Raw genomic sequence first — 17,397 nt, forward strand, 5'->3', positions numbered from 1 at the left:
CTGGGATTGATTTGCACTTTTCACACCAAAGTACGTTCATCTCTAGGAGACAAAATGCGTCTCCTTCCTGAGCGGTATGACGGCTGTGTGGTCCCATGGTGTTTATACTTTGTTTGTACAGATGAACGTACAGATGAACGTGGTACCTTCAGGCATTTGGAAATTGCTCCCAAGGATGAACCAGACTTGTGGAGGTCCCCAATTTTTTTCCTGAGGTCTTGGTTGATTTCTTTTGATTTTCCCATGATGTCAAGCAAAGAGGCATTGAGTTTGAAGGTAGGCCTTGAAATACATCCACAGGTACACCTCCAATTGACTCAAATTATGTCAATTAGCCTATCAGAAGCTTCTAAAGCCATGTCATTTTGTCACGCCCTGACCATAGAGAGTCTTTGTTTTTCTATGGTATAGTAGGTCAGGGCGTGACTGGGGGGTTTTCTAGTTATTATTTTCTATGTGGGGTTCTAGTTTAGTTTTTCTATGTTGGTGTTTGGTATGATTCCCAATTAGAGGCAGCTGGCTATCGTTGTCTCTAATTGGGAATCATATTTAAGTAGCCTTTTTTCAACCTGTGTTTTATGGGATATTGTTTTGAGTTAGTGCACGTAGCACCTCTGTAGTCACGGTTCGTTGTTAGTTTATTGTTTATTATCTTGTTTTGCTAAATTTCACTTTCTATTAAATTATGTGGAACTCAACATCCGCTGAGCCTTGGTTCGATATTTATTCCAGTGAACATAACACATTTTCTTGAATTTTCCAGGGCTGTTTAAAGCCACAGTCAACTTAGTGAATGTACACTTCTGACCCAATGGAATTGTGATACAGTGAATTATAAGTCTGTAAACAATTTTTGGAAAAATAACTTGTGTCATGCACAAAGTAGATATCCTAACTGACTTGCCAAAACTATGGTTTAAAAAAGAAAATTGTGGAGTGGTTGAAAAACAAGTTTTAATGACTCCTACCTAAGTGTATGTAAACTTCCAACTTCAACTGTATGTATTGTAGGTATGTAACTGATGTATTTAAGTGTCTCACCTGTGCATTGAGAGTGATAGCCTGAGCCTGTTGGCCTGTGATCACTGACAAGGTGTCTGTTGGCTCCTTCTCACAGGGGTCGTGAACTCCCGGCCCATCTGGAACAGCAGTAAAAATCCACATACATTGTATGGGTTTACTGGGCTAACTCAGCCCATCCACCCCAGTGAATGGGCACAGTAAGTCCCATTGAGGTCAGCAGACCACTTTCACAGGGGATACCTGGATAGAAAACCTCATAGTCCCTGTGACTGACCTGGGAGGAGGATCCCTGAGGCGATGCACTCCATGACCCTGCGCAGGGCCTCTCCGGGCCCCAGAGGCCGGTCACAGGTGGCTATGGCCTTCTCACAGATCAGCTCTAGGGGCTGGGGGGAGAGAGTATTTAGTATTTTATTAGGATCCCCATTAGCTACTTCTAAAGCTGCAGCCACTCTTCCCGGGGCCCACACAACACATTAAATATTATTAATAGTCAAGTAAATCACAAAAGGACAGAACTACATACATTTACAATACAAATACACGCTTTCGTACATGTATGCCTTAGCACCCCATGCATTATGTACTCATTACAACAGCAATACTGCATTTTCCAATATTTTATAACCCATTGCTCCCTTTTGTTCTACTTTACTGCTTAGACAATTGCTTTGTCTAAGCAGGTCCTGATATCCTAATCTCACAGCACCAGTTCTGTAAACACCAGGAGAGAATCTCACAACATCAAGAACAATCTGTGATTTTTCCGTTTGACGTCAACACTATGCATAATCATGTGATTCATAGACGCTAGTGAACGCAAGCGCAACACACAAAAGAGAAAATGCAATAATCATAAGGAGTTTCACCAAAGTCATTAAGTCCTGCTCAGTTCCACCGTGAACAGAGCCACATATCACGCAGCAACCCTGAATCGTATGGAGTTGCACCAAAGTATCACTCCTGCTACATTCCCCTAAGGCAAACGCAGCAACCATGAACAGAATAGCGTCTCACGCACTCAGGTAAATTCCCGACGTCAATAAAGCTACCTTGTTTTGCTAAATTCCCCTGATGTGAATAAAGTTACCTTGAGAGGGACAACACCACACACAGAGGATACCTTAACTCAACATGTACAGCACCAAATATACAGTGCATTTCTCCCACATTTTGTTACGCAAGACTTATTCTAAAATGGATGAAATCGTTTTTTCCCTCATCAATCTACACACAATACCCCATAATGACAAAGCAAAAACAGGTTTTTAGAAAGCTTTGCAAATGTATTAAAAAAGTATTCAGACCCGTCACTCAGTACTTTGTTGAAGCACCTTTGACAGCAATTACAGCCTAGCGTCAATGACGCTACAAGCTTGGCACACCTGTATTTGGGGAGTTACTCCCATTCTTCTCTGCGGATCCTCAAGCTCTGTCAAGTTGAATGGGGAGCGTCGCTGCAAATCTATTTTCAGGTTTTTCCAGAGATGTTCGATCGGGTTCAAGTCCGGACTCTGGTTGTGCCACTCAAGGACATTCAGAGACTTGTCCCGTAGCCACTCCTGCGTGTCTTGGCTGTGTGCTTAGGGTCGCTGTCCTGTTGGAAGGCGAATCTTCGCCCCAGTCTGATGTCTTGAGCGCTCTGGACCAGGTTTTCATCAAGGATCTCTCTGTACTTTACTCCGTTCATCTTTCCCTTGATCCGGACTAGTTTCCCAGTCCCTGCCGCTGAAAAACATCCCCACAGCATGATGCTGCCACCATGCTTCACTGTAGGGATGGTGTCTGGTTTCCTCCAGACGTGACGGTTGGCATTTAGGCTAAAGGGTTCAATCTTGGTTTCATCAGAATCTTGTTTCTCATGGCTTGAGAGTCCTTTAGGTGTCTTTTGGCAAACTCCAAGCAGGCCGTCGTGTTCTTGGTCACCTCCCTGACCAAGGCCCTTCTCCCCCAATTGCTCAGTTTGGCCGGGCGGACAGTTCTAGGAAGAGTCTTGGTGGTTCCAAACTTCTTCCATTTAAGAATGATGGAGGCCACTGTGTTTTTTGGGGACCTTCAATGAGTCAGACATTTTTTGGTACCCTTTTCGAGATATGTGCCTCTCCACAATCCTGTCTTGGAGCCCTACGAGAATTTCCTTCGACCTCATGGCTTGGTTTTTACTCTGCCATGCACTGTCTACAGTGGGACTTTATATAGACAGGTGTGTGCCTTTCCAAATCATGTCCAATCAATTGAATTTATCACAGGTGGACTCAAATCAAGTTGTTCAAACATCTCAAGGATGATCAATGGAAACAGGATGCACCTGAGCTCAATTTCGAGTTTCATAGCAAATCATCTGAATACATATGTAAATAAGGTATTTGTTTTTTTATTTAAAAAAATATTAAATGTTTTTATTTAATCCATTTTAGAATAAGGCTGTAACATAACAAAATGTGGAAAAAGGGAAGGGGTGAATACTTTCCGAATGCACTGTACATGATGTGCATACAAACATACACCTCTTCCTCCTCTCCCTGGACAACTTACCCATCCTTTGAGAGGCTCCCACACAGTTAGTCTGTTGCACATGTCTCTGAAAACACGCATGACGATGACACACGACTTCAGATCGGTCACTCTGGCCTACAAAGTGAACAGACAATGTGAACACACTCACAATAAGAGTCCAGTGATGATAAAAAAAACATGTACAGTCCACCATCAGGATTGCTCAATTCTTCAGTCATACAAAGGATATTAAGCCATTTAATGTTCCCCAAATATCCCTCTAGGGAGCAAACAGTTCTGAATGAGGTATGTGAAATCAGAAAAGATGTTCCACCTGGAACCATTTGGTATGTCTGAGCGTTGCCAGGGCAGCCTGGCACCACCGCCCGTCCAGCACCTCATCAAGCCCCTCCACCTCCACACCTTCCTCTGGAAAGAGAGGCAGGATGAGGACACAGATTGCATTGCCCAGGGGGCCTTCAGACAGACTGCAGCACAGACACAGGCTGCATCTGAAATGGTACCCTATTCCCTATGCAGGTGGTGGTCAAAAGGAGTGCACTTTAGGGAATAGGGTGCCTATTTAGGACGTACCCATAGACACACAGGCAAGTAGGGTGGCTGGCTATAATTAGCTTCCTACTGGTCTGATAATTTTTTTAATGGGGAGAATGGAAGGGGATAATGTATGGAGATTAGTTCTGTAACTACTGTCTTGAGGATCTCAAGGATGTTTAGAGAAGTAGTGGGAAAGCATTGGTATTGTGAAGTTGAAAAAATGTAATTGAGTCATAATTCAATTTGTTGGTCAGGCATCGTACTAGGACGCCATGCTGGTATTTTCTGTCTTGCAGGTCAATCAGATGTTTATGGTTACTAAACCACACTGGCTTACTGTTGGATCAAACCTGCCCTGCCATGGCTGGAACTGAGCCATGGGAGAAAAAAAAAAGCAACAGTAGAACATAAACAAACATCAGAGTGAGGACGCCACCATGGAAAGAAAGCGAAGGCTCAGATTCTCAGGAGCAGCTAGCTATGGGGTGATTGCTCTGGGATGAGAAAAGAGACCGGAGACTAAAGAACTCTGGGCTTAGTAAGAGAGATATCCTCTTCATCCCCTCCAAATAGTTCATGTGGAAAATTGGCACCAACATTCAATTACAACATCTACTGTATATAGACTTACAGCTAGAACCACAACCAATTATGGCTATTTCAAAGTTAAAAAAAAGATAACCACACTCCGCACAATCAAATGCCTTTTTTGGCATGAATTATATTCGCTAGTAGCTCTTATTTTAGAATCGGTAATTGTATTATGTGATGAATAATTGACTCCAACCGTTGGGACAGGTTTTTTGCTCAAATATTTATATTACCATCGACTAACCAAATTGGATAGTCATATCCACTTATTTTTAGGTTTTAAATGTTAATTCCTGGCTTAGTTTATTGAGCGAGTTTGGAAATAAAATAGATTTTCTGATTTCTTCAATTGCAAATTCTTGGTCTAAGATCATTAGCTTTTGAATTGAGTGGTCACTGTCACGCCCTGGCCTTAGTATTCTTTGTTTTCTTTATGTTTTTTAGTTAGGTCAGGGTGTGACATGGGGAATGTATGTGTTTTTGTAGTGTCTAGTGTAGTTGTCTAGTTATGTCTATGGCTGCCTAGATTGGTTCTCAATTAGAGGCAGCTGTGGTTCATTGTCTCTGATTGAGAGCCATATTTAAGGCAGTCATAGGCATTGGGGTTTGGTGGGTAATTGTCTGTGTCTATGTTGCATGTTTGCACTTAGTCTTTGACAGCTTCACGGTCGTCTGTTTGTTGTTTTGTTTCGTTGTCCTTCTTCTAATAAAGAGAAGATGTATTTTCCACACGCTGCGCCTTGGTCCTCTCTCTCTCCCATTGACGATCGTGACAGAATTACCCACCAGAATCGGACCAAGCGGCGTGTCAAGCGGCAACAGGACCCACCTACACAGGATTTCTGGACATGGGAGGACGAATTGGATGGTAAGGGACCTTGGGCTCAACCAGGAGAATATCGCCGCCCCAAAGCTGAGCTGGAAGCAGCGAAAGCAGAGAGGCGGCGATATGAGGAGGCAGCACGGAAGCAAGGCTGGAAGCCCGCGAGTACAACCCAAAATTTTCTTGGGGGGGGGATAAAAGGGAGTGTGGCGAAGTCAGGTAGGAGACCTGCGCATACTCCCTGTACTTACCGTGGAGCGCGAGAGTACGGGCAGACACCGTGTTACGCAGTAGAGCGAATGGTGTCTCCTGTACTCGTGCATAGCCCGGTTCGGTACATTCCAGCTCCACGTATCGGCCGGGCTAGATTGAGCGTTGAGCCGGATGTCATGAAGCCGGCCCAACGCATCTGGCCACCAGTGCGTCTCCTCGGGCCGGCTTACATGGCACCAGCCTTACGCATGGTGTCCCCGGTTCGCCTACATAGCCCGGTGCGGGTTATTCCACCTCCCCGCACTAGTCGGGCGACGGGGAGCATACAACCAGGTAAGGTTGGGCAGGCTCAGTGCTCAAGGGAGCCAGTACGCCTGCACGGTCCGGTATTTCCGGCGCCACCTCCCCGCCCCAGCCCAGTACCACCAGTGCCTACACCACGCACCAAGCTTCCAGTGCGTCTCCAGAGCCCTGTTCCTCCTCCACGCACTCTCCCTGTGGTGCGTGTCTCCAGTCCAGTGCCTCCAGTTCCGGCACCACGCATCAAGCCTCCTGTGTGTCTCCAGAGTCCTGTACGCACTGTTCCTTCTCCCCGTACTCGCCCTGATGTGCGTGCCCTCAGCCCGGTACCACCAGTGCCGGTACCACGCACCAGGCCTATAGTACGCCTTGAGAGTCCAGTGTGCCTTGTTGCTGCTCCCCGCACTAGCCTGAAGGTGCGTGTCCTTAGCCCGGTACCTCCAGTTCCGGAACCACGCACCAGGCCTATAGTGCGTCTCAGCCGGCCAGAGTCTGCCGTCTGCCCAGCGGTGCCTGAACTGCCCGTCTGCCCAACGCCGTCTGAACTGTCCGTCTGCCAAGCGCCGCATGAACTGCCCGTCTGGACTGACCCTTCAAAGCCGCCCGTCTGCCATGAGCCTGCAAAGCCGCCCGTCTGCCATGAGCCTTCAGAGCCGTCCGCCAGACAGGAGCCGCCAGAGCCTTCCGCCAGACAGGAGCCGCCAGAGCCTTCCGCCAGACAGGAGCAGCCAGAGCCGTCAGCCAGCCATGACCAGCCAGAGCCGTCAGCCAGCCATGACCAGCCAGAGCCGTCAGCCAGCCATGACCAGCCAGAGCCGTCAGCCAGCCATGACCAGCCAGAGCCGTCAGCCAGCCATGACCAGCCAGAGCCGTCAGCCAGCCATGACCAGCCAGAGCCGTCAGCCAGCCATGGCCAGCCAGAGCCGTCAGCCAGCCATGGCCAGCCAGAGCCGTCAGCCAGCCATGGCCAGCCAGAGCCGTCAGCCAGCCATGGCCAGCCAGAGCCGTCAGCCAGCCGAGGCCAGTCCGGAGCTGCCGTCCCTCAGTCCGGAGCTGCCGTCCCTCAGTCCGGAGCTGCCGTCCCTCAGTCCGGAGCTGCCGTCCCTCAGTCCGGAGCTGCCGTCCCTCAGTCCGGAGCTGCCGTCCCTCAGTCCGGAGCTGCCGCCCCTCAGTCCGGAGCTGCCGCCCCTCAGTCCGGAGCTGCCGCCCCTCAGTCCGGAGCTGCCGCCCCTCAGTCCGGAGCTGCCGCCCCTCAGTCCGGTGTTGCCCCTCAGTCCGGTGCTGCCCCCTAATCCAGTGGGGTTAATTTGGAGGGTGGCCATTTGGAGGAGGCTACCAAAGCGGGTATTGACAATGGTGGAGTGGGGGCCACGTCCCGCACCCGAGCCGCCGCCATGATGGGGCCCACCCCGGACCCTCCCCTTTCTATGTCAGTTTGTGCGGTCGGAGTCCGCACCTTTGGGGGGGGTACTGTCACGCCCTGGCCTTAGTATTCTTTGTTTTCTTTATGTTTTTTAGTTAGGTCAGGGTGTGACATGGGGAATGTATGTGTTTTTGTAGTGTCTAGTGTAGTTGTCTAGTTATGTCTATGGCTGCCTAGATTGGTTCTCAATTAGAGGCAGCTGTGGTTCATTGTCTCTGATTGAGAGCCATATTTAAGGCAGTCATAGGCATTGGGGTTTGGTGGGTAATTGTCTGTGTCTATGTTGCATGTTTGCACTTAGTCTTTGATAGCTTCACGTTCGTCTGTTTGTTGTTTTGTTTCGTTGTCCTTCTTCTAATAAAGAGAAGATGTATTTTCCACACGCTGCGCCTTGGTCCTCTCTCTCTCCCATTGACGATCGTGACAGTCACACTGGCCATTTCAAATGTAAGGTTAGTAGCCATGTGCAGCAGCATACTGTATTTACGGAGGGGATTGTAAGAGCAGTCTGTGTGGTTTTGCAGATCTTTGCCATAGAGACCATTGTGAAAGCTGGACATTATGGAAGAGTTGGAACACAAACAGGGTGAGAAAATGATGCGAATGGGTCAACCCATGTCACACCTCCTAATGCTAGACTGAGGGGTCTGCCCCAGGGGAGACCTGGGAAAAATAAAGTACAGTCATCTGCTAAGGATCTTGGCCCAGGGAATGCAAAGACTTAAATAGGACCATAAAGGCACAGAATATACACTACAGTGGCAAGAAAATGTATGTGAACCCTTTGGAATTACATGGATTTCTGCACAAATTTTACATCAAATTTGATCTGATCTTCATCTAAGTCACAACAATAGACAAACAGTGTGCTTAAACTAATAACACACATTATTGCATTTTTCTTGTCTATATTGAATACATAATTTAAACATTCACAGTGTAGGTTGGGGAAAAGTATGTGAACCACTACGCTAATGCCTTCTCCAAAAGATAATTGGAGTCAGGAGTCAACTAACCTGGAGTCGAATCAATGAGATTTGGTTAGAGCTGCCCTACCCCATAAATAAAAAATAAAAAAAAACTCACAAAATTTGAGTTTGCCATTCACACGAAGCATTGCCTGATGTGAACCATGCCTCGAACAAACGAGATCTCAGAAGACCTAAGATTAAGAATTGTTGCCTTGCATAAAGATGGAAAGGGTTGCAAAAGTATCTCTAAAAAAGTCAGTCCACGTTAAGCCAAATTGTCTATGAAATTGAAATTGTGAAATTCCAGCACCGTTGCTACTCTCCCTTGGAGTGGCCATCCTGCAAAGATTACTGCAAGAGCACAGCGCAGAATGCTCAGGTAGGTTAAGAAGAATCCTAGTGTCAGCAAAAGACTTACAGAAATCTCTGGAAGATGCTAACATCTCTGTTGATGAGTCTACAATACGTAAAACACTAAACAAGAATAGTGTTCATGGGAGGACACCATGGAAGAAGCCACTGCAGGTCTGAAGTTTGCAAAAGAGCATCTGGATGGTCCACAACGCTACTGGCAAAATATTCTGTGGACAGATGAAACTAAAGTTGTGTTGTTTGGAAAGAACACACAACACTATATCTGACGGCACAGCACACCAACATCAAAATCTCATCCCAACTGTACAGTATGGTGGAGGGAGCATCATGGTTTGGGGCTGTTTTGCTGCCTCACGGCTCTGGATAGCTTTGCTATCAGACGGTAAAATGAATTCAAGACATTTCGCAGGAGAATGTAAGGCTATCTGTCTGCCAATTGAAGCTCAACAGAAGAAAATACGCCTTCTGGAGTGGCCCAGTCAGTCCTGACCTCAACCCGATTGAGATGCTGTGGAATGACCTCAAGAGAGCGATTCACACCAGACATCCCAAGAATAATATGGAACTGAAATAGTTTTGTAAAGAGGAATAGTCCAAAATTCCTCCTGACCGTTGTGCAGGTCTGATCCGCAACTACAGAAAACATTTGGTTGAGGTTATTGCTGCCAAAGGAGGGTCAACCTGTTATTAAATCCAAGGGTTCACATACTTTTTCCAACCTGCACTGTGAGTGTTTACACAGTGTTTAATAAAGACATGAAAAATGATCATATTTAGTGTGTTATTAGTTTAAACAGACTGTCTTTTGTCATGACCAATTTATGCAGAAATCCAGGTAATTCTAAAGGGTTCACATACTTTTTCTTCCCACTATATATCTCAGTCCCTCCAGGATTTCGCAGGGATTTTCTGTGATATTTACAGGTAAAAATTATTGATTTTGCTGCAGCAATTCCAGCATTCTGTAAGGCAACATGCAATGATTTTGTCCAATTTGTCGTGAAAATGCACTGACGAGGGAAAACGTTTGTTGGCATGTGGCTTGAATGAACCATATTATGCGGTGATTGGTTAAAATTGCGAGCCCTCTTTTTGTACTGCAGTGATGGGTCTCAGTTTCATGCGATAATATTGCAATGATTTGACTGTTTTATGCAGAAATAGTTCAGTGATTGGCCAAATTTTCAAGCCCTCACATAAAAAAATGAAAAACCAGGCGAATGGAGCCTCAAGAGCCCTTCCTACGCAGAATTGTCTCCCCAGTTTCCACCAGCTGCAGGTCATGACGAAGCCATCAATCATAAGGAACACATACCAAAAAGACAACCACAATTAGAGCTCTCTGACGTCATCAGCTTAGACTTTGATTAGTGACCACAAAACTAAAAAAATGAATAACACGTATTAATATCTTGGCAGCAGCTAATGGGAATCCATAATTTATACAAATACAACTGGCTTTAAAACATGAAGTTATTGGATGTCATTCTGAGCAAATCAACAGTAAAGTTAGAGTCGTCGAATATCAATGGGCAAAGAAAAAATATCAAATATGTTGAATATCGGCAATCAAGAAGGCAGTTGGATACCAGTTGCCTGTCTGTCGGCTCTCAATTGGACATTGACCAGAATTTCATGGTGTACAGCAGGGCTATTCAATGTCGGCCCTAGCGGGCGAAAACCAGAAGTGTTTTCATCCTCTCCTTCTACTAATTCAGACCTGGGACACCTGGTGAGTGCAATTAACCTATGAAGTAGAAACAAAAAACAGAAGGGTTTTGGCCCTCTAGGACCGGAATTGAACAGCCCTGGTGTAGAGTAACCCAGAGAAGATAAGTACATTGAACAGATTGGGGAAGAGGAGCGATGTCTAGGGCTAGGCAGAGAGTGGTTTTATAGGGGGAGCCCCTTGTAACCGGGCGTCCTGCGCTGGGCCTCGTCGCTATGCTGGCTCCAGCCCCGCGCTCCCAGGTCTGATAATCCACAAACACTGTGCTGGGGTGCTGTGGTAAAATAAAGACATTTGCACACTATATAATACTCCCAAACATTCTATGGAGAGAACCGTTTCAGGGCAATGTGTCTTCCTCAGGGTTGAGGATGCTGTGGTAAGAAATAGAATCCTGATTCTATGGATAGAACAAACTTCAGTATAGTCAGTGTTCTACTCATGTTGTTCCCCAGAACTAGAGGTTGTTTGAGAGCTTCTGCTGAAGTGACATACTGTGTTGATTACACAATTAAAATGAAACTTCTTTGCTTGTGCTGTGTGGAATATTTAGAGGCTGAGGGCAAAATCTTTCTCTCCTAGCATTCATCTGCTCCAGTGTTTCAAAGTTTTTTAAACTTTTACCCCAATTTCGTGATATCAAATTGTTAGTTACAGTCTTGTCCCATCGCTGCAACTCCCCCATGGACTTGGGAGAGGCGAAGGCCGAGAGCAATGCGCCCTCCGAAACCCGACCCTGCCAAGCCGCACTGCTTCTTGACACACTGCACGCTTATCCCCAAATGTGTCGGCGGAAACACCGCCCAGCTGGCGACCGAAGTCAGCTTGCAGGCGTCCGGCCTGCCACAAGGAGTCGCTAGAGCGCGATGGGACAAGGAAATCCAGGCCGGCCAAACCCTCCCCTAACCCAGACGATGCTGGGCCAATTGTGCGCCGCCTCATGGGTCTCCCGGTCACGGCCGGCTATGACACAGCCTGGGATTAAAACCCGGGTCACTGCGATGCAGTGCCTTAGACCGCTGCGCCACTCGGAAAGCCCTAGTGTTTCACAACTAACACTCAATGCAACATTTATGCTGCGAGGACCTTTTGTACAGAACGCTGAAAATATTTTCTTTCCGGTCTCCCCTAGTGGGGTTGACACACTACAATAGGTTTTACATAATTGCTGCTCTTCCAATCCTTGAAAACATTTTATTTTCATTCCCTTTTATTTTAAAGCACAGCATAAGCACTTCTCTGTCTCCAGTGCTGTATTTTGCAGTTTCCCACTAACTGGATGTTGGGCAAGGATAGGATAAGCGCCCTGACTCTCTGTTAGACAAAAATAATGAGAGAACGCTGTACGGAGAAACCGGAGACAGACGGCTATTTTCACAACCCTCCTTTATCACCCTCGCTCCATTACCTCTTTTCTCCACACCCCATTATTGTCATCTTTAACCTCTGCTTTGTACATCCCTCATTCCCTCAACCTCTCCTAATTTGTCCTTCTTTTCTCAACCGTGCCTTTTTAATTTAAGGACCATAATGAAAATAACAGTGCAGGTTTTAAAAGTACATGTTGATAGGTTTTAAAAGTTTTATTGTCTCCAGCTGGAACAGCTTTATGTTTATTTTAATTATCAGATAAAAATCATACATTCAAATAATTACATTTTAAAGAATCTCATTAGAGGACAGACAGAGGGGTAAATACCTTGGTCTTTAGCAGTGTGTTCATCTCTCATGGCTAGTGAGGACAGGGTGACCTTCAGGGAGAATTTGGGGTCGTTGATGTTGACCACCCAGATGGCGGACTCCGACACGCTCGACCGCACCTCGTACTTGTCCTCCGTCAGCGTCTGCAAGGGCAACCAACGAGGGTTGAGGCAGCTGTGGCATGTACACAACATGTTCAACACATTCCCATTACACACTATTATAGTATTACAATTTAAAATGATCAGAACATGTTTGAACTTCATAGGCATAACAAAACTTCCAATTCCATTTTCAATACATTTTCAATACATCATTTTGTAGTGATTATGTTCACAAGGAGAAATATGTGTATTCTCTAGTCTAATAGCTAGTTCCTTTGAAGAATGCATAATGTCTCTCCTTGTGTCAACCTCACTCCACTTCCTTTGCTGAAAAGCCGAGAGGTGCAAATGGAATCATCCCTTGATGATAACCTGCACAGCAGACTGGATCGGTAATTAACTGGGTGATAAGCAGGGAGGAAGCACAGGGAGACCAATGACAGTAGTCAGCTCTGCACTGCACTACAGAAAGCAGTGGTGGATGTAGTCACGTCTGCACTGCACTACAGAAAAGAGTGGTGGTATGCTCAGGTCTGCACTAGAGGGGATTCAAGTTCTAGAGTCAAGTTCAGGACAGGATCAACAGTCCACAGGAACAGGCAGTACAGGAATAGTTATAAACTGAGGTTTGGGGGAGGGGAAGGATAGAAATATGTAACGTGTGGAGCATTTCATAAAAATAAACGGTATTTCATCCCCTCCCCTTCCGTCGGCTCACACCCAGTTGTAGCCGATCCCTACTTTACCTCAGAAGCTGTGTGTGCACTGCGCAGGCAACTGTCTCGTGAGCATGGAGCTGCAGCCAAACGGAGCATTTGCTATTGGCTACGCATTAGTGGATACTCAGACTGGTCTCAGGGCAGGTCTGCTGTGTTTTGACTAGCAGTGACTTTTTCTAGCAGGTTAGGAGAACATACCCAGCATGTTAGGATAATTAGGTTAAGGTTAGGAAAAGGGTTAGAGTTAGCTAAAATTGGCCCTCGACACACCTAGCTACAACCAGGCCTGCCCTAAGAACAGTCTCGGTTTCCACTAATGCAATTTTGCATGCAGAGCGGGGGACAGACAGACAAGTAGCTAACGGAGGAAGTTACTTCTGATTTCTGCGCCTAAAAATTACCACAGGACAGGAGTGACTTTTATCGGGACAGGACAGGAAAGTTCAGGGGTTATAGAAGAACTGTTGCGAGATCAGGACAGGATGTTTTATTTACTGGACAAGACGGGACAGGAATTCATTTTCTCTCCCGTGTCAACCTCTAGTCTGCACTACGTTACAGAAAGGAGTGGTATTTGGAACTCACGTTGAATAATGTGCCACCCCATTCATTTTAAAATGTTACGGTTAGTTTGCTCATGTAAAATGTTTGAGTAAAAACGGACCTGTAGTTGCAAGGGCAGGTTGGCACTAACAGTGTACAGAAGTAATTTGGTGGGTTTGTCTCTGCACATCAGGACCAGCTCCAAATCCATGTCTCCTTTAACCAGGAGGCCCTTAGCCACAAGACCCACCCGCATCACCCCACACAGGATCGACACACTCTGGGTCCTGGTGAAGACAGAGCAGTGCAGTAATCAGCCACATTACACTATAGTTTCTAAGGACGCCATTAAGAGAGGACAGAAGAGTTATAAACTAAAATGTTTTGTTTTCAGACACTTGTCATATGTCGAAGTTACATTTATGTAGTTTACACATTTTCACCAAAACAAAGGAAGAAATAACTACATAACTGCTTTGTTAAAACCTAGTATGTAGAGCAATGGAATCAGGTGTGTAGTGCTAGGCCAAAAACAAAAATGTGCACCCTTTTGGGTCCCCAGGACCAGGATTAAGAAACACTAAAATATAAAAGTACCTCAAGCCTTTGTGAAATTGTAGAAGAGAACTCACTTTGTGCTGCCGTGGGTGCCGGTAGAGTCTCCAGCAGCCTTGATGTCGATGGTGGTGGTTGGGGCCTTGCTTAGGGAGGTGTTGAGGTTGTCCATCCAGTCCGACACCTGTTTGAGGGCACATTCCACGGTGGATACCAGCTTCTGGACAGCCTCCAGCTCCTCTGGCGAAGGGTAGATGTCGGCATGCTTGGCCATGACGTGGCAGTCGTCGTTGGCGAACGATCGGATGGACCTCTGAGAGGAGGGAAAAACAAATAAAAAGCGAGTCATTCAGAACATGTGATCCTTTATCAATATTCTAAAGACAAATGAGTTGGCCAGTTACAGTAAGGTGTTTTCTGGGTGCCAGACATGCCATCTTACGCTGCATATATTCGATAGTGACACCTAGCAACCGGTGCTGCTGCCAAATTCCATTTGTCCTACATACGAAGCCAGTGTGTGCTTTCCTAGAAATCAGCTGTATCAGCGAATGTGTGCCGTTCTGCAAGCCCAACTGTACACAGTACAGGGAGAGCACCATGTGGAGCGTGGAGCCCAAGTTCCTCTTTCCATCCCTCTCTTTCTCCATCTCTCTCCCGTTGCTCCATCCCTCTCTGTCTGCAGTGTGTAGGCACCACTCATTACAGTGGGTTATTTATGAGAGGGTTGAATAATTCATAGGCTAGTGTGTGGAGACTGGGGAGGGGAGGCTCAAGTCCTCAGAGGTGGAGGTGGTGAGGTGGGTCATTTACCACAACCTAGCTAATCTCTTTCAGTACCACCAGGGCATTCACACCTGTATATCAAAAGAGAGCGGAGCACATCAACAACACATACAGTACACATCTCCTATATTTCTCTTCCTCCTCTCAAACAACCTGTCTTTATTCAAGATGTGACATACAGACGCATAAAAACAGACAGCCAGACCCGAACATACATTATAGCAACAGAAACATAGCCTACTCAGACAGAGATCCTCGCACTCTGCCAGGCAGATTCTCTCTCTCTCTTACACACACACACACACACACACACACACACACACACACACACACACACACACACACACACACACACACACACACACACACACACACACACACACACACACACACACACACACACACACACCTCACCATCTCTAGAGGTCAACAGACCTCTCTGGTCTAGGAGTGTGACTGGGTTTGGTCTAATTTCGGACCAGGGTCCCCTAACTCCGCCTCCTCATGCAGTCACCTCTGACCCATCAGCTAGCCCTTCTGTCCCACGTGGCAGAGATACAGGTAAATCAGCACAGCTGTGGGAGGGAAAAAAGGAGATGGGATACAAATGATGAGCATTTAGCACACTGGTATATGCCATAACTACAAACAGCCAACATCAACCAAACAAGCAGATGTATGCTATCAATGGCAACCAAGTGTACAGTGCATTCGGCAAGTACTCAGACGCCTTGACTTTTTCTAAATGTTGTTACGTTACAGCCTTATTCTAAAATGGATTAAATGGATTTTTCCCCCTCATCAATCTACACACAATACCCCACACTGACAAACAAAAACAGATTTTTAGAAATTTCTGCAAATGAATAAAAAATCAAAAACTGAAATATTCAATTAAATGTTGAAAAAGGGAAGGGGTCTGGATACTTTCCGAATGCACTGTATAGCCTTGGTATTACTCCAAAAAGAAAGATAGTGAGTTATTTATTTGTTATTATGGGTAACAAAAATGTCATCATAGATATCTGATATTCTGACCATGACCTAATATCTAGAATACAAGCTATGCCCTTCTATTCATCAGAGCATTCCTTGTTTAACATTTTCAATTTAGATCCGCGATCACATTATGAGTGTCATTATCTCAACCTGAATGGAGAAGCTAGGTGATTTTATTAGGGATAATTAAAAGTAAGCCACACTGATTACTTTTTAAGCACTTCGAAAACCTCTGCACCAGCAGCAGGTTAGCACAGCATGAGACAAAGGGAAAGAGACACAGAGGCTGACACAACCCTCTTTTAAAAAATGTAAGGTTATGTTCTGACTGAAGTTACGAGTGTAAAAAGTCATAGTAAATAGGCAGGCCGGCTGTTTTTACATCCATTGAGAATGACTATAGTTCCTCAATGTAGCCTATTTGAAAAATCTTTCCAGATCTCTCCCTTCCCATAACCACTCAGCTGAAAGCGGGAGGGAAAAAACGTGTCATGCTCTGATCTGGTGGAAACATCGTAAAAAAGGCCTACCTGATTTGCGCAAGGCCTATCCCGTGCGTAAGTAGCCTACATCTGTGTCTGTCTGTCCGGAGTTCACTGGCAAGGAAAACTGAGGGCCCAGAATATTTTAGACAATGTTGTAAGTTTGCTAGCAAGAGCTTCAGGCCGGACCAAGTTAATAGTTGATACAATGTTTCAAGTTCCTTGCAGATGGGCCATGCATAGCCAATGTGATTTATAAGATATTTATTTTTAAATCAGGATATTTTCTACCTGCAGGCTGCATTGTTTTTATTTGTTGGCTTTATGTAGGCTATATTTACATGTATATTTATATTTACAAGAGAAGTTACTTTTAGGCTTCTATCATTTTCATTTAGATATAATTTTTGATTAACCACATGACATTGATTTTGAGGTAAAGACTATTTTAAATGAAATGAAACTGGCACTGGAACAGATAAGGTATTTCAGTTTTTTATTTTTAATACATTTGCAACTACATTTGCAACCTGTTTTCGCTTTGTCATTATGGGGTATTTTTGTAAACATACATACATATACATATATATATATATACACACACACACACACACATTTTAGAATAAGGCTGTAACTTAACAAAGTGCTGAAAATGTCAAGGGGTCTGAATACTTTCCATGTATGTATTGGATAACTGCACAATCATTTGGGCTGGTGCTCATTAAATGTCTTTAATGTAGGGGTCATAAAACGTATTTAAATCAGGCTCAGGTTACATCAGTTTTGAATTTTCGATCAAAGCTCTAATGAAATCCAGACATAGGCCTATTTACATGCTTTATAACGCTTTTGAATGACACTTCCATTTTTTGCAGGAAATACCGGGTTACCCAGGAGAAAAGTGATTCATTCTCGGGATGGAAAATGTGTAGAATACTGGGAAAATAAGCAACTCTAATTAAAATACGCTGCCTGTGGCAAGGTACTCCTCGTCAAACCACCATTA

General features: G+C 45.3%; 1 protein-coding gene across 1 annotated transcript in view; it reads right to left on the minus strand.

Annotated features, from left to right (window-relative positions):
- Positions 1-17,397, minus strand: part of LOC139545608 (spermatid perinuclear RNA-binding protein-like) — a 47,536-nt gene that overhangs the window by 19,446 nt on the left and 10,693 nt on the right. Inside the window, exons 2-9 of the mRNA XM_071353571.1 lie at positions 15,325-15,485; positions 14,202-14,437; positions 13,691-13,856; positions 12,202-12,346; positions 3,854-3,948; positions 3,559-3,654; positions 1,298-1,409; positions 1,042-1,139 (exon numbers count right to left, since the gene is read on the minus strand). Of these exons, the coding sequence (XP_071209672.1) occupies positions 1,042-1,139; positions 1,298-1,409; positions 3,559-3,654; positions 3,854-3,948; positions 12,202-12,346; positions 13,691-13,856; positions 14,202-14,437; positions 15,325-15,327 (951 nt within the window). The 5' untranslated portion in view covers positions 15,328-15,485. The remainder of the gene's footprint in view (positions 1-1,041; positions 1,140-1,297; positions 1,410-3,558; positions 3,655-3,853; positions 3,949-12,201; positions 12,347-13,690; positions 13,857-14,201; positions 14,438-15,324; positions 15,486-17,397) is intronic.

The sequence above is a fragment of the Salvelinus alpinus genome, chromosome 19 (genome assembly GCF_045679555.1).
Source record: "Salvelinus alpinus chromosome 19, SLU_Salpinus.1, whole genome shotgun sequence".
NCBI classification, from domain to species: domain Eukaryota; kingdom Metazoa; phylum Chordata; class Actinopteri; order Salmoniformes; family Salmonidae; genus Salvelinus; species Salvelinus alpinus.